General features: G+C 39.2%; 1 protein-coding gene across 3 annotated transcripts in view; it reads left to right on the forward strand.

Moving 5' to 3' along the window:
* Positions 1-15,871, forward strand: part of LOC115421220 (transcription factor SOX-6-like) — a 171,832-nt gene that overhangs the window by 92,743 nt on the left and 63,218 nt on the right. For all 3 annotated transcript variants that reach the window (XM_030137004.1, XM_030137006.1, XM_030137005.1), the window contains exon 7: positions 2,111-2,179. In XM_030137004.1, coding sequence (XP_029992864.1) covers positions 2,111-2,179 — 69 coding nt within the window. The remainder of the gene's footprint in view (positions 1-2,110; positions 2,180-15,871) is intronic.

Consider the following 15,871-nt stretch of genomic DNA (forward strand, 5'->3'; position numbering starts at 1 on the left):
AAATAAATAAATACAATTTTTCTGCACTGTAAAAGGAGTGGGAAGAAGTATAACTTATTGACTCCACCCCCTTTTTACAAACTAATAATCAAACTCGATCCGCTTCCTTTGCTTTAACACACATTTTCCTCTATATTTTTACAATAACAAAACATCCATACAAACCATTCATATACACTTTTTAGTCACCTCACACACAATCAGATTTGTGTATTCAACCATTTTTAATATAAACTATAATATTTATATGCACTCTAAATATTTACTCCAAATACAGTGATCAATAAATATGATAGTGTCTTCTTATCATGATAACCAATTAACTACAATAATATCTTATTTAATGCGTACTTCTATGTTCTATATTTTGTTATTATAGTGGATTTATATGTCCTTTTAAATGCACAAATTGAAGGAGACATTTTTCAGTTTTGCTCCAGATTATTCCACAGATGAACCCTCCAACACAGATACACTGGCTTTTTATGTTTGTTCTACACTTAATTTTCTTGTAGATTTCAGTTCCCCTTAAATTCTAATTCCTTTGCCTGGGCTCAGACATGTCCTGTAGACTGTAGGGGAGCATATGGTCATGGGCTTTATACATTATAATAAGTGTATTAAGGTCAGCCAGATCGTGTTTCCAAGCTGTTTCTAACTGGACCCTAGTTCTACTGGAGTGTCTTGTATTGATGGGATTATTGGATCAACAGGTACTAAACAGTTGCGTCAGTACATGGTTCTGGTCGGCGTTGGATGTTTGGGTCTTTATGGGTTAAACTCCATCCATTTTAACATCTGTCCAAGTTGTTAAATGCCATTAGAAGTGAAACAGCCGGCGTCCAATCACGCTGTTGGATTGTTTGTGCGCTGAGGTTGAGTCTGAGCGTCTTCAGGTGTCACAGGAACGTTTTCAGAGACACATTAGCGGCGATGGCGAGGCGTGGAGGTGAGCCGCGCTTTTGTTTTCTCTGTTTGTCGACACATTACTGTAGGTCGACGTACGACAGGCTGTGTTTGGACAAGTCCACACCTCCCATCACAACACATTCCACCTTTCACAGCCTCACAAAGCGACGGCGGCGACGCCGACAGTGAAGAGAAAGACAGATTCCAGCATCAGTCATTTGGCTGTTGAGACTTGATAGGATAATGCCCCGCAGACAAACCCGCCAAATCTGCCTTTAATGAAATATGACATGTGTGCAAATGGGGCGCCGCCTCCCACTCAGCAGCCTGTAATTACATTTCAGAATAAATATCCTAAACGCCGCTCACGAACCAAGAGGCAGCGGCTGGGAGTGGGCGGAGTCTAGCGGCCAGTAAGTCGCCCTTTAAGTGTTTTAACCTCCGGGTCCAACGTCCTGTCAGCGGCCAATCACACGGATTCACATCAAAACAAGAAGATCTGTGATCTGTGTGGAGTGGGCGGGGGTACGGGGGGTCCAGAGGCATGATGGGTAATGTTTGGAGTCGTAGTAAACATGTCAGTCTCACGGTTGGTTGGAATCGGTAAATGTTTACGACATCGACGTAACGGAGGTCAGCGAACGCAACGCTTACCTGATTAATGGAAAAAATACGGATAAGAATGAAGTTATGAATAAAAATACTAATAAAAACCAGAGACGAACGTAGTAAAGTAGTAAAATCTGATGTTTTATTACAGGTGAAAATAACTGCACAGAAACTTTTTCATTCATTACTGTTTAATTCAGCTAATCAGTTTTCAGATTTATCTAATCTTTTCCAGCAAAATGATTTTTAAAGAACATTTTGTCTCATTTTTATTTGTAAATACGAAGAAACACTTGAAGATCAGATAAAATAAGATAATTTAAACTAAAATCAGAGAAGGTTGTCATTGTATGTTAAACCACTGAAATAGTCATTACAGTAAAAACATAAAGACCAAATAGAATAAATAGGTAAATAAACACAAAACATTTTAAACAGAATCCAAGATGTGTCAAGTATCAACCAATGAACTGAATGTACGGAAATAATTCACACCATTTAAAAGCTGACTTTAACATTATTGTCTTTGGTTGATATTATCATGTTCTGATGTTTTCATTTATTAACGTCTGTTTTCACTTTTTTTTTTCAGATTGCTCGACAGCAGCAGCAGCTTCTTCAGCAGCAGCATAAGATTAACCTCCTCCAGCAGCAGATCCAGGTGAACACACACTCATTCCTCACATTTTTCAGCTGCAGGACGTGTCTATTTCCTGGTCAGCGTTGCTGCAGCTGCTCATTTCACACCAGCTGCTGCTTTTCAGTGTTCGTGACCTGTTTCCACGCTCCTGACGCTACACTAATGCTAATGACAGGAAGGTAAACGGCAAGAAAATACCAGAAAATAACATCGGTGTCAAATTGTTTCATCATTTAGGATCAGCTCAGTCCAGATAAAAGGAAAGTGAAAGTAAAACTCTTTTATTAAAAGTGTTTCATAAAGTGAGTTTCATGATGTTAAAGCAAACTGAGCTAAATAGTTTCAGTCTGAGTTTGTAGTTTCCCTCTTTTCCGTTGAATCAACAGTAAACCTGTTGAATTCTGTCTGAGAAACATTCATGTTTTCTACGTATGGATTCAAAACCTGCCCCCCCCCCCCCCGAAACCCCCCCAATCTGCAGCTATTTCATCCTTTAAAGCAAACATGACACATTATCCACACTTCACAGCACGGTCGAGGTTTTTATGAACCCCTTAAACCCCCCAGGCCTCCAAGAGCTAATGAAGTCCAATCCTGGGTTTATTAAGACACGGGGGCGGGGCCTCTTAATAAAACAGGGTGGGGTCAAGTCCTCTAACTTCATCACACCTTCACCAACACCATCAGTGTTTTCACATCCGGATGGATTTAATGGATGAAATAATACAACAGAAAGAAAAACAGACAGAAAACAAATGAAAACATGAAACATAATAAATCCAGTGAAAAAGATGCAACAGGAATAAAGATGATGAAAGAAACAAACAAGTAAAAGATGAAACTAAATCAGATTCCATTGGTGAAGTATCAGGAAATAAGATGAAAAAAACAAAAACAACAAATGATGTAAAAGAGGAAACAAGATGAAACTGAATAAAATCTGTAGGTGTAATACTGACTCAGGGCTGCAACAAACTGATTGCACTTTATGTATTTATCATATTTTAACTGTATTTTAATTGTATTTCATTGTGTTTTACTGGTATTTTAATTGTATTTTATCTGTACTGTTTATTTGTATTTTGCACCGTAAAGCACTTTGTGACTCTGTCTGTGAAAAGTGCTCTATAAATAAAATTTACTTACTTACTTACTTACTTAATAATAACAATAATAATAATAATAATAATAATAATAATAATAATAATAATAATAATAATAATAATAATAAATAAAACAGATATGATGTAGAATCCACACACAATGAAACCAGACAAAATAAAATGAAAATGACGAAAAAACTGAATTAAAAATGTGAAATGAACCAAATAATGCACCCGGTTCAACTTTAAATGGTTAATCTGATATTTTTACTTAATTCAACCATTTGTTGTTGAAAGAATGAACCATAATCAATTGCATTAGTTTGATGAAGTGATTGATCCGGTTCCACCTGGTTCCACTTGGTTCCGTCGGTGCCGAGCGACAGAACCAGCTGCTGTGAATTCAGGTTAAACCCACCGAGAGTTGGATTTAATGGAACATGAATATGGATGTAAAACCTGGACTGGGCCCAGGTTCTGCTGCTGGACCAGGCCCTGGGTCCGGACCATATGGACTGGGACTGGGGGGGGGTCGCCAGGGCCGGTTGCTGGGGGGCGGCGGCCTACGCTGCTCATTGCCTGAACACGTTGCAGCAGCGCTGGTCTGTTTCCACTCATCGAATCCAGACCCGACCCGGTGCTCGGCGCTCGGCGGCGCTGACCAGATGCTACTGTTTGAGGCATCGTGCGGCGGCGGCGCTCTGAGGAAACACCAGTTGTGTTGTTCTCGTCCTAATTCGAAAAACATTGAACGAATCCAGAAGGAAAATAAACGGCAGTGTCTGAGTCTGAGGAGGTTTGATCATTACAATGTTATTTTACAAACTGCTGACGTATAATAGATAAAACTGGTCTGTCTGGAGTAAAAGGATAAAGAATAGAAGGAAAACAAAAGGAGAAAAAGGTACAAAAAAGAAGAGAAAATATGAGGCTGAACGTCACCTTCTATCTGAGACAAAAAATACCTGTAGAATGAACTGATTAAAGAAACAAAACTAAAACCACACGTTAAAAATGCAGACGCTCAGTGTTTTCAGATTTTAGAAAATGATATGAAATAATAAAGATCTGAAACAAATATGAACCCTGATGTAAACTGGATCTGTTTAGATTAGATTAGATAGAATTTATAATAATAATAAATAGTAATAAAAAGTAATTATGTGACAGACAGACAGAGCTGCACATTCATGTCCATGGAGTGAAATATTGTGATATGGACTTTTGTGTGTGCATGTATTTGACCATAAACAATAGATTAAAGTTTATGTTGAAGCTGAGGAAAAGATTTTTTTTTTTTTTTTTATGAACAGGTCTGTACCAAATCATGTGTCCATCCTTTTTATATTAGAAATAAAACAATTCTTATAAATTACACACAAATCACAAATTAGGGTATATGGTTTTCTATCAGCCTACAGATAATGTGTGATTATTATAATGTTGTAATCTGAAGTCTCTATAACCACGTCAACTTTCAGTGCCTCACAACACTGTGACAAATCACTGTAAATACTAATTTAATTTAATTTGAAGACCCTGGTGCTAAAAGTACTGAAGTCACAAAAAAGTTTGTTAAAACTATTCATAGGGTGGACTTAGCTAAACAAATACAACATGTTTATACTCAACTTGAATAGTCCAAAAATGTGACTTCAGCACTTTTAGCACGACAGACAGACAGACACAGACAGACACAGACAGACACAGACAGACACACAGACAGACAGACACACAGACAGACACACAAACAGACACAGACAGACAGACAGACACACAGACAGACAGACACACAGACAGACACACAGACAGACACACAAACAGACACAGACAGACAGACAGACACACAGACAGACAGACACACAGACAGACAGACACACAAACAGACACACAGACAGACACAGACAGACAGACAGACAGACAGACAGACAGACAGACAGACAGACAGACAGACAGACACACAGACAGACACAGACACACAGACAGACAGACAGACACACAGACACACAGACAGACAGACAGACAGACAGACAGACACACAGACAGACACAGACAGACAGACACACAAACAGACACAGACAGACACACAGACACACAGACAGACACAGACAGACAGACACACAAACAGACACACAGACAGACACACAGACAGACAGACACACAGACAGACAGACAGACAGACAGGCAGACAGACACACAGACACACAGACAGACAGACAGACACAGACAGACAGACACACAGACAGACACACAGACAGACAGACAGACAGACAGACAGGCAGACAGACAGACAGACAGGCCGGCCCTCATGGATCTGCAGCATCTGGACGCATTAATGCACATGCACGTGCAGGACGCCACTCGTCGCTCACGCCCAGTGGTGGCCTTTGTGGGCGTGGTGTGGCTCGGCCCCGCCCCCTGGCTGACAGGCGTGTGTCTCTGTTAAGTCGGTTCTGTAATGGTTCTCATATGTGGCCCGCTTCCTTCAGACCCGCAGAGGCTGAGGCTGCGACCACAGCGCTCGGCTCCAGCTAACGGCTAATTAATGACTGCAAAACCACAGAGCCCCGCCCCCTCCTCCCCCACAGTGCCCCTCCTCCTTCTCCTCCTCCTCCTCCTCTTCATCTCTTTGACTTCTCTAATTGTTTTTGCTTTTTCATTTCATCCTTGTTAAACTTGCTGAGTGTTTAACCAGACCTTCTCCACCTCTGGATAAACCCCGCCCCCAACGCTACGGCGTCTTATTGGTCCAATCACTGAACACTTGAAGAGTTTAGATTCAGGAGGACCGAATGGGATCGAATGCAGAAAATGAACCCAGTGCTCAGACATAATTAAGACATTTATTAATCGTTACACAAAATAATAATAATCTGACTGTTTTGTTGAAACCGTGCCGCTTTAGTTTCACTTTATGCATTTTATAAACAAATAAACAGTTAATTTATTCACTTCTAGACTTTGTTGAGTTCTTTGATGTCCTCAAGTTGACTTAATTTACTTTATTTATATAAAACATGATTAAAGAGATGAGAACAGAAACCAAAAGGAATGAATATGAATAATTGGACTTATATGAAATAAAACCTACAGTATACGTAGATAAGAACAAGAATAATTAAATAAAGAAGTCCAGTCGACAGTAGATGAACCAATACTTATTTACTGATTATGGGAACTTTTTTATGGTGTTTTATCTGCAGAAGAAAATAAATAATGAACCACACAGAAAAAATGAGTTGGACTGAGATGGAAAAGAACCAGAACTGGAGACCTGGGTGGAACAGTTGAGCCCACCTGACCCCAGACCATCCAATCACAGCCATCTATTTTCAAAACAACCAAGATGTCCGCCGCTGATGGTGTTTTTCATCTGTTAACACATCAGATCATCACACATCCAACCGGAAGCAGATTCATCATCATCTACAGTTTCCGTCCCAGTGCAGACGTTTGGGTTAAATCTGCTTCGTCTCCAGCTTCGTTTCCATTTGGATGAAAACACGCTGACATACGAGCTAAAGGAGCTAAAGCTAACAGCAGCAGCACAAACACAATGAAATGGAACAGACGGAGATGGACGGAGCATAATGGGACTGGACGATGACAGACGGCGAATACTACATACAGTTAAAGTAGTGTTTTTCAACCTTGGGGTCGGGACCCCACGTGGGGTCACCTGGAATTTCTAGTAATTGATTAAAAAAAAAAAAACAACTTGCTGAAAAAAAAAATATGTTGAGTTGACAGAGACAATCCCAATCCATAGCAGACAAACTGTGAATCTGAAACTGCAGCACTGTGGTTCTGTTTATCTGTCAAATGTTCATTGTGGTCAGTTTCAGATGCTGCAGCTCTTTCATAATTCATAGTTTCAGTTCTTGATTGTTCAGTATTAATTGTCCTCCTTGTAAATCACAGCTGGACTGACTGGACAGATCCTGACCAAGGAAAATTAAATTCTCCCTTTGTGCAGTAATCTACACCTGGATTTACTGCCTCTGTCCATAATAATATACATTATATAGACTAAATGTCCTCTAAAACTAATGTTTATTGGCAACATAGTATAGCAAAAAAAAAGTCTCTGTTTTGAATGTCTGGGGTCACCAGAAATTTGTAATGTTAAAATGGGGTCACAAGCCAAAAAAGTTTGGGTAACCCCTGCATTAACCTCCTCAGACCCAGCTATGGGTTTTCTGTCCACATTTATGGACAAAATTTTCACAATTTTATACAAAAAAAAAAAGAAAGAAATGAAAACTGTCCACCACAAAGGACATTCCATAAAAAATTTAAAAACTGCATCTGAAGAAACTGTTGCATCATGATGTTTCCAATATAGGCACTGATTTAATAAAAAAAAACAAAAAATCTTGTACTTTTCTGACATTTCCTGGGGGTCTGAGGAGGTGAAAGTGTCATTTCCAATCTGAAAAGGAGTGGGGAAAAAGTAAACACTTATTTAACTTGTGTAAAGTCATGTTTGTATGTAATGTACAACAAAAAAAACTCTCCCGGAGCTGAACCCTGAACCTAAGGCTGCACAATTTTGGCCAAAAATAAAATCCTGATTTTTTTCCTCTAAAAACTTGATTTTCAATTTCGATTTCTATTCGAGCTGGTGGTGGCATTTTAGCTAGCATGTCGCTTTCGTGTGCAGCTGTTCTGCACTGCTCTGACTGGTGTGTGATGAAGTTTAAGGAGCAGAAATAAGTCAGTTGTGCCGCTGTCGCTGACTGACTCCGCCTTCAGGATGAGTTTGGCCTTCATTGGAAACTTCGAAGCCGTACCAATTCCAAAGAGCCGACTTGCTCTTGCTATTTTTAGCCACGAACTTCTCACTCTCCTTCGCATACGACATTTTTGTACTGGTATGTGGAGACCAAAAACTGTGGAGACCACACTCACAGTTAGGAGGAGGAGCCTACAGTAGCCCGGAGACATGAGAGATGAAATTCAATTTGACGATTACCCTTTTATTAAAAATCGTAAATAATCGTAAATAATCGTAAATAATCCGATTTGGATTTAAAATCGATTAATCGTGCAGCCCTACCTGAACTAACAGGAAGTCGGCCATCTTGGTTTGAATGTGCAGTTTTTACTAAGTTTTGACCATTTTCAGCTGTTTTAATAAATATTTAACTCTGTGTGCGACGTCCAAACCTGAACACTTCTCCATGTCAGTATTTAAATCCCCCTGAGCATCACTGCTGACAGCACAGGTGTCAAACATGCGGCCCAGGGGCCAAATTTGGCCCGCCAAAGGGTCCAGTCTGGCCCCTGGGATGAATTTGTGAAATGCAAAAATTACACTGAAGATATTACACATTTTAGTTCAGGTTCCACATTCAGACCAATTCAATCTCATAATAGCCTATAAACACTCACAACTCCAATTTTTCTCTTTGTAAGTGTGAATGTTTTCATTTACACTAAAACAAAGTATAATTTTGCAAAAACTCTGAATAACTTGAACAAATATGAACAACCTGAAATGTCTTCAGAGAAGTGCAGTTTTAATAATATTCCACCTGTTACTAAATATTTTGTGTATCTGTAGACCCACTGTGATCTGTGGGTTATAGTGTACATGTGGAAATGATAAACTGAGGCAGAGTAGTGTCAAAATGACTTTTTTTTTTCATGTTTGTTCATGTTCTTCACATTGTTTGAAAGGATAGTTTATAGATGTAAACATTTTCATTATGTAGTTTTACTTTTTTCACTGTAAAACAGAGAAAAGTTTGGAGTTGACATTATTTATATATTATTCTGTTATTATTTTACTGGTTCGGCCCACATCAGATCAAATTTAGCTGAATGTGGAACTGAACTAAAAGGAGTTTAACACCCCTGGCTCACAGCTTTATTTCTACCCATAATGCATCTGAAGGAGGAACGTTAAAACGAGGCGACCGGTGTGTTTTTGTGGCTGTGAATGGTTTTAGTGTCGTTACATGTGTTTTATCACCTGACCAGCTCCTCAGAGATCATTGTTTTGGTTGCTTCACTGAGGGAGGGGTGGGGGTGGGGGGGGTCGAGGGGGTATTTTGGGGACATTCCCAGACACGCAAACAGAGAAAAGGTCCGGCGTCATGTGACATGGAAAAACGAGAATGAAGACAGAAGAAAAAAGAGTCTGTGTGTCCGAACGACTAAAAAAAGCAGAAGAAGAAGAAGAGGAGTGGGATGGGGGTGAGGGTGGGGGGGTTATAGACTGGGACAAAATGCTTCCATTCATTGTATTCCTCTGGGAACACTGGGACTGACTGGAGCTGCAAACACACAAAGATCTCTTTTAGCGGTGGTGGATGAATGGACGGCTGCAGGGGCCCCGCTCTGCTCGGCCCCTAAGAAAACACCGGCCCCTTCCTCCAAACCTCGGACACACACACCTCGGCCCAGGACATGTGTACACACTGGAACACACTCTGGATTAATGGGCTTCTTGTGCGGCGGCGGCGGTGGGCGGGGGCATCGAGGCCACTTGGCGGCGTTGGCCTGTTGGAGGAATGCGATGGTTCATTCACTAAATCACTTCTTCACCTGAGAACATCGCAGACCCTCAGTGTGTAGATACGTGTCGGACAAACGCAACACGGACCGGTTACTGACAGCGGGGGGGGTCGTCCTTCAGTGAAACCACCGTCCAGGCGCTTCATTTGGACGCTTTTATCTGCACTGAACATCTGAACCAATGGAAGGCAGATCAACAGTCACCTGACATACATGATTGACAGTTCCTGATGTTTAGCTCACCGGCCAATGGCTGCGTCCGGTGTCGTCTTCGTCATCGTCTTTGTTCGTTGTCTTCGTCATCGTCTTCGTCGTCATCATCTTCGTCATCTTCATCGTCGTCTTTGTTAGAATTGTTCGTAATCTCTTCAAACATCTTCTCATCGTCGTCTCCTTTGTCGTCTTCGTCCATCTTTGTCGTCGTCTTCGTCATATATTTGTTAGCAATTTCTTCAAACATCATCTTGTCGTCATCGCTATATTTATTAACAATTTCTTCAAACATCTTCTCATTGTCTTCGTCGTCATCTTCATCGTCGTTATATTTATTAGCAATTTCTTCAAACATCTTCTCGCTGTCGTATTTATTAGCAATTTTTTCAAACATCTTCCCATCGTTGTCTTCGTTACATTTGTTAGCAATTTCTTCAAACATCTTCTCGTTGTCGTCTTTGTCGTCGTTATATTTATTAGCAATTTCTTCAAACATCTTCTCTACTAAAACTACTGGTCGGATTCATTTAAAATCTTTTCTCTATCTTCCTTGGAACAATGTCTACAAAGTTTGTTCACAGTTTTGAGAAATTTAGATTTTAGACTTTTTTTTTTTTTTTTTAAACCAAGGTGTTTATTGATTTAGTTTTTTGCAACAGTACATAATAACATCTTACGAACATGGCGGTTCAAAGGTTACATTCAGTGGGAATATGAGTATGAGTAAAAGAGTCCATTCACAAGGTAGACGAAAAAAAAGAAAAGTCCATGTATGTAAAATAGATATGTGGAAATGCAGAGGGTGGAGCTATTTCTCTCCAGGTTCGTTCATTAGGTGTGATAAATCATTATAGTCAAAATATTGTATAAAGCGAGATTTTAGGTTTTTTGAGGAATTTTTGAATAATTATAAATGTGTCTTTCCTTCTAATGGTCCATATTTGGATGGTTTAGAACATGTAAATAGTTACAGATATCAAAATAGTTCCTAATGATCACAGATAGAAGTCATACATGGACTTTGATTGGATTAGTTCAGTTCTCCTCCAGTGAAAGTCCCGCCCACTTCTATAGTTAGGTTGATGTGCATCCAGACCACAGGACTGGAACACAGAGACAGAACCTGACAACCTCACACATTCAGATAGAACATGACGCTGACATACAGGCAAGGTTATTATCGTTAACGAAAACTAACGAAATGACGAAAACTACAATTGTAAAAACATTTTCATTAACTGAAATAAATAAAAACTATAATTAAAAGAAAAAAAAGATAACTAACTGAAACTGTATTGTGTGTTTACAAAACTAACTAAAACGTATAAAAATTCCGATAAAATTCCCTTGGTTTTCGTCTTTGTCAACGTCGGATTGATATAAAATCGATTTATTTCCCTCTAGCAATTTTCTCTGCCGTCACCGTACGACACTTGCCGGTCCATCACTTGTGTTCACTTGTCGTTTAGTCGTCTTCTGGAAACATGGAGACTAAAGTTGGGAGAAAGCAGTCTGTCTGGGATTTATTTGAATACAACGACAGAGAAGAAGAGAAAAGATATAAAGAAACTAAAACTAAACTAAAACTAAGTATTTAGAAAATAAAAACTAATAAAAATGAGCAAACTTGGTCTAAAAACTAATTAAAACTAACTGAATTAGAGAAAAAAAAAGTCAAAATTAAATAAAACTAAACTATAATGAAAAATCCAGAACTATTAGAACCTTGCATACAGGGACATTGGAACTATTTTTATTATTATTATGATTCTAAAATATGAAAAATCTGTGAAATTTGGACGAATCGGCCCCTATTTTAGATCTGGACATGGATCAGGTCCAAATGGATGAAAAATCCTCTGGAACCAAACCCTGAACCCAACATTTTAGGTTAAAAATGTAACTTTTGTTTTTGCTGTTGTTAGCTCCTGTATTTCCTCCCACAGATTGAATCTGTTGCAGAGGCTGTAACGTTCAGATCTGACATGTTAGATCAGGTTTCCTCTGCAGAAACAGTTATTTACAGGTTTTACTTTGTGTCTTGACAAAAGTGTTAAATAAAATCCTTGAGTGAACAGCGCTGAAGGATAACTGCGATTGCATCCGTATCATATCTGGAATCTTATCGGTATGTTCCTGCCATTTCACACCTTCGTCCAAATATTCCAAACATTTCATCTGTTTTCTGCTTTTTTTTCTTCACATCGGTGCCATTGTCAGGTTTAGTCTGGACTTTCTGGTCCTACTTTAACCCTTTTCTTTACCTTTTTCTTCCACGTCGTCTCCGGTCTCGTCCTTCTTCTGTTTACTCTCCACATTTCCCTCCTCACCTCCATTCAATGCACCTCCACCCATTCATCTCCTTTACTACCCATTCATTAATCACTCCAGACCCCCCCCCCCCCAACCTCTCAACCCCCCCCCCCCCCCCCCCTCCTCCCAAAGCCTGCTGGGACATTTCATCATTAGAGTCCAAATGTACACAATCAGCATGTTGTCAGGTTCCAGTTTTGCTGTGCGTGGATGCAGCGCTGAACACCGTCCTGTGGGACATGTATGTGTGTGTGGTTGGAAAGTTCAAAGAGCATGAATAAATACAGCACAAATCTGACCCAGTGCAAGCACGCGTAAATGATTTATCAATACATGAACAGAAATGGTATCAGCAGCATGTTTCACACACTGATCAGTTCAGGAGGAAGCAGAGATGAAGCAGTGACATGTTTTCAAGGAGTTAACTCAAACAGAAGGATTATAGACGGAATCAGCTGCGAAAAGAACCAGGAAACACGAAAATTTAAGACAGTGAAGGACAAGACAAAAACAAGACCAACACAGGATGTAGTGATTTAGTGATTTAGCACTAGTCTGAGTCATTTTAACCCTTCGTTAACCACCTGGAGTCGTATCTAGAACCCAGTCCGACAGATGGAGTTTATTGAAGAAAAACTGTTGTCGTTCCACAACGTCCCAACGTTCCCACTGATGGGTTTAAACCAACTCAACCAAAACGGTCTAACCCAGACCAAACCAGTCTAATCCAGACCAATCCAGTCTAATTCAGGACAATCCAGTCTAATTCAGGACAATCCAGTCTAACCCAGACCAAACCAGACTAATCCAGACCAATCCAGTCTAATTCAGGACAATCCAGTCTAACCCAGACCAAACCAGACTAATCCAGACCAATCCAGTCTAATTCAGGACAATCCAGTCTAACCCAGACCAAACCAGACTAATCCAGACCAATCCAGTCTAATTCAGGACAGTCCGGTCTAACCCAGACCAAACCAGACTAATCCAGACCAATCCAGTCTAATTCAGGACAATCCGGTCTAATCCAGACCAAACTATTGTAATCCAGGACAAACCAGTCTAATCCAGACCGAACCAGGCTAATCCAGACCAAACCAGTCTAATCCAGACCAAACCATTGTAATCCAGGCCAGTTCCTGTCGACCAGACAACAGGAAGTGACCTCATTGTCCTGGAGCTTGTAGTTTTTGGGCGTAAACACTTCTGTTGTGTTTCAGTGTCACTTTTAGTGCGTGAACATGGTTTTATTAAACATTCGTTTGTTCATTAGTATGTGACACTTACAGATTTAATGTCATTGCTGGAAATATTTCATTCTGATGCACATGAAAAATGGACATAATAGATATTTTATTGGAGTTAGAAATTGTAAAAATGACTTTATCTCAAAAATCATCTCATGTAGACACTTAAAATAAGTTTAATGTGGTTTGAAAGGATTTTGTGCATCTTTTTTTACATTTTATATTGTGAGGGATTCACCTGTGACATTTATATATTTAAAAAAAATATGTAGGAAATAAAGAATTTCACTGCACTTTTTATCAGTATATTTAGTTTGTATGGACTTACACATATTATTAAACTTTGGGATATAATAGTTATATTGATGTATATAATATAAAAATGCTGCATAAAATGACTACAGCTGTAATAATGTACAGATATGCTCTGGAGGTTCGGTTCTGTGGGTTATAAAAGGGTTTGAATAAACCCTTCAGAACATTTCTCAAACCCAGAGGCAGAACATTCACCAGTTTTTTTAATCTGTTCTAAAACAGTGGAATATTTGGGAGTGTTTTGGGTGAGAGTGTGAAGATGATAAACCGTAAAGACTAGAATACAACACGCCTGCATGTGTTTTGTTCATTTACTGTTGTTTGTGGTGCATTTTGAAGCATGTCCATGTAGTTTGTGTAAAGTCAGCTCATCTTTCGTCGAGTCCGTGAAAAACAGACAAATGCAGAATAAAGGCGAGCGTCGAGGCTTAATAGATTCCCTGAGGCTCATCTTTGATTCGCTCTCATCGGATGCTGGTCTGAGCGTCTGAACTCGGATGAAGACGAGGATTTAAGAGTCTTTCAAGCCTGACATGAAAGCCGGTGGTTTTCCTCCGAGCCGCTTTAAAGGCATTTTGTTTTACACTAATGTACATCTTTATTTGTCATCCAGTGTCTGTTCTGTAACGTTTAATTCTGGTTTGGTTTGGTTTGGTTTTGTTCTGTTTATCTGAACTTGGCCTTTTTTCTTTTCCTTCTGCTCATTTTCTTCTGCTTTTCCCTCTTGGCCTCCATTATTTCTTCATCTCTGTCTTTTTATTTAAATTAATCCTCTGTTGACTTTTCTTCTGTTTGTGAACTTTACAAACAACGAGTGGAGACAAATATAACAGTAAATTAAAGGTATTACATACAGTTACAGATATGTAGATGTGTTCAGATCTTGTCCATAATTCATCAATCAGATGAAGTATGACAGAATTATAAGGACTTTCTGTTTTATAATGAATCGTCGTCGTTGTCATGGCAACGCTTGCAATAGTACTTTAATTCAGCATGAAAATTTGAGAAACATCAGGTAAAGTATGTTGGAGTTATGACCTCCCATTGGATAAAGTACATTGAAAGTATAACCACTTGATATTTCACGGATAAAGCTTAGAATTTGTTCTGTTGCCATGACAACAGCCTCAATATTTATATGTGGATGTGTTCAGGGAAGGGTCCGAAGAAACATATCAAATATGGAGCAGGTTGGATGAAATCAGCTGTGAGTTGTTGCCATTTTGTTTATAATGGTGAATGACCGAAAAAAAAAAGCATTGATTAAAAAAATAATAATTAAATTTGACGCATCGTCATGGTGATGGCATTTAAATTTTGTGCAGTATTTAAGTACATTTCGATCACCGTCGTCTGTAGACGAAACTGAACAAATCTCGATTGAACAAAGTACGTAGGAGGAGTTTGATCAAATGCAACGTGAGTAAATGGTCCAAAAATGGAATAAAATCCAAAATGGCGGACTTCCTGTTGTGTAGAGGTCATGTGATCAGTTAAATTTTTGTTTGTTAGTCTTGTGGTGATAAATATGTGGAAGGAACAATGGAGATTCAATTTTAACCATAAATATCAGGGCTCAAAATTAACTTTTTGACCTAGGAGCAGTGTGCTCCTAACCCTAAAAAGTTAGGAGCACAGGCTAAAATCTAGGCGCACCACTATTATATAAAAAATTTGGAGAACAAGCAAAACTCTTGGCCATACCAAGTAATATTCCTATATGTATTTAAGCAATGTTAACAACCTAGAATAAAGTATTTGAATAGAGTATGAAAGAAAAAGCTTACATTGACACAGGTGCAAAACAATTGTCTATGTGTGGTATATACTTTAGTTGGTTCTTGGAGAAGAAAGACGAATCACACCATTATTTGCAACAACCAACTTTTTTATTTCATGGCCTAAAGGCCCTTAGTCACTGTGGTCTACACCACGCCTGAAGTCAGGTCTCCTTGACCTGGTGCCCCTTAGTAAACTTTTGACGAATCATGTACACG

This window comes from Sphaeramia orbicularis, chromosome 6 (assembly GCF_902148855.1).
Source record: "Sphaeramia orbicularis chromosome 6, fSphaOr1.1, whole genome shotgun sequence".
In the NCBI taxonomy this organism is placed as follows: Eukaryota; Metazoa; Chordata; class Actinopteri; order Kurtiformes; family Apogonidae; genus Sphaeramia; species Sphaeramia orbicularis.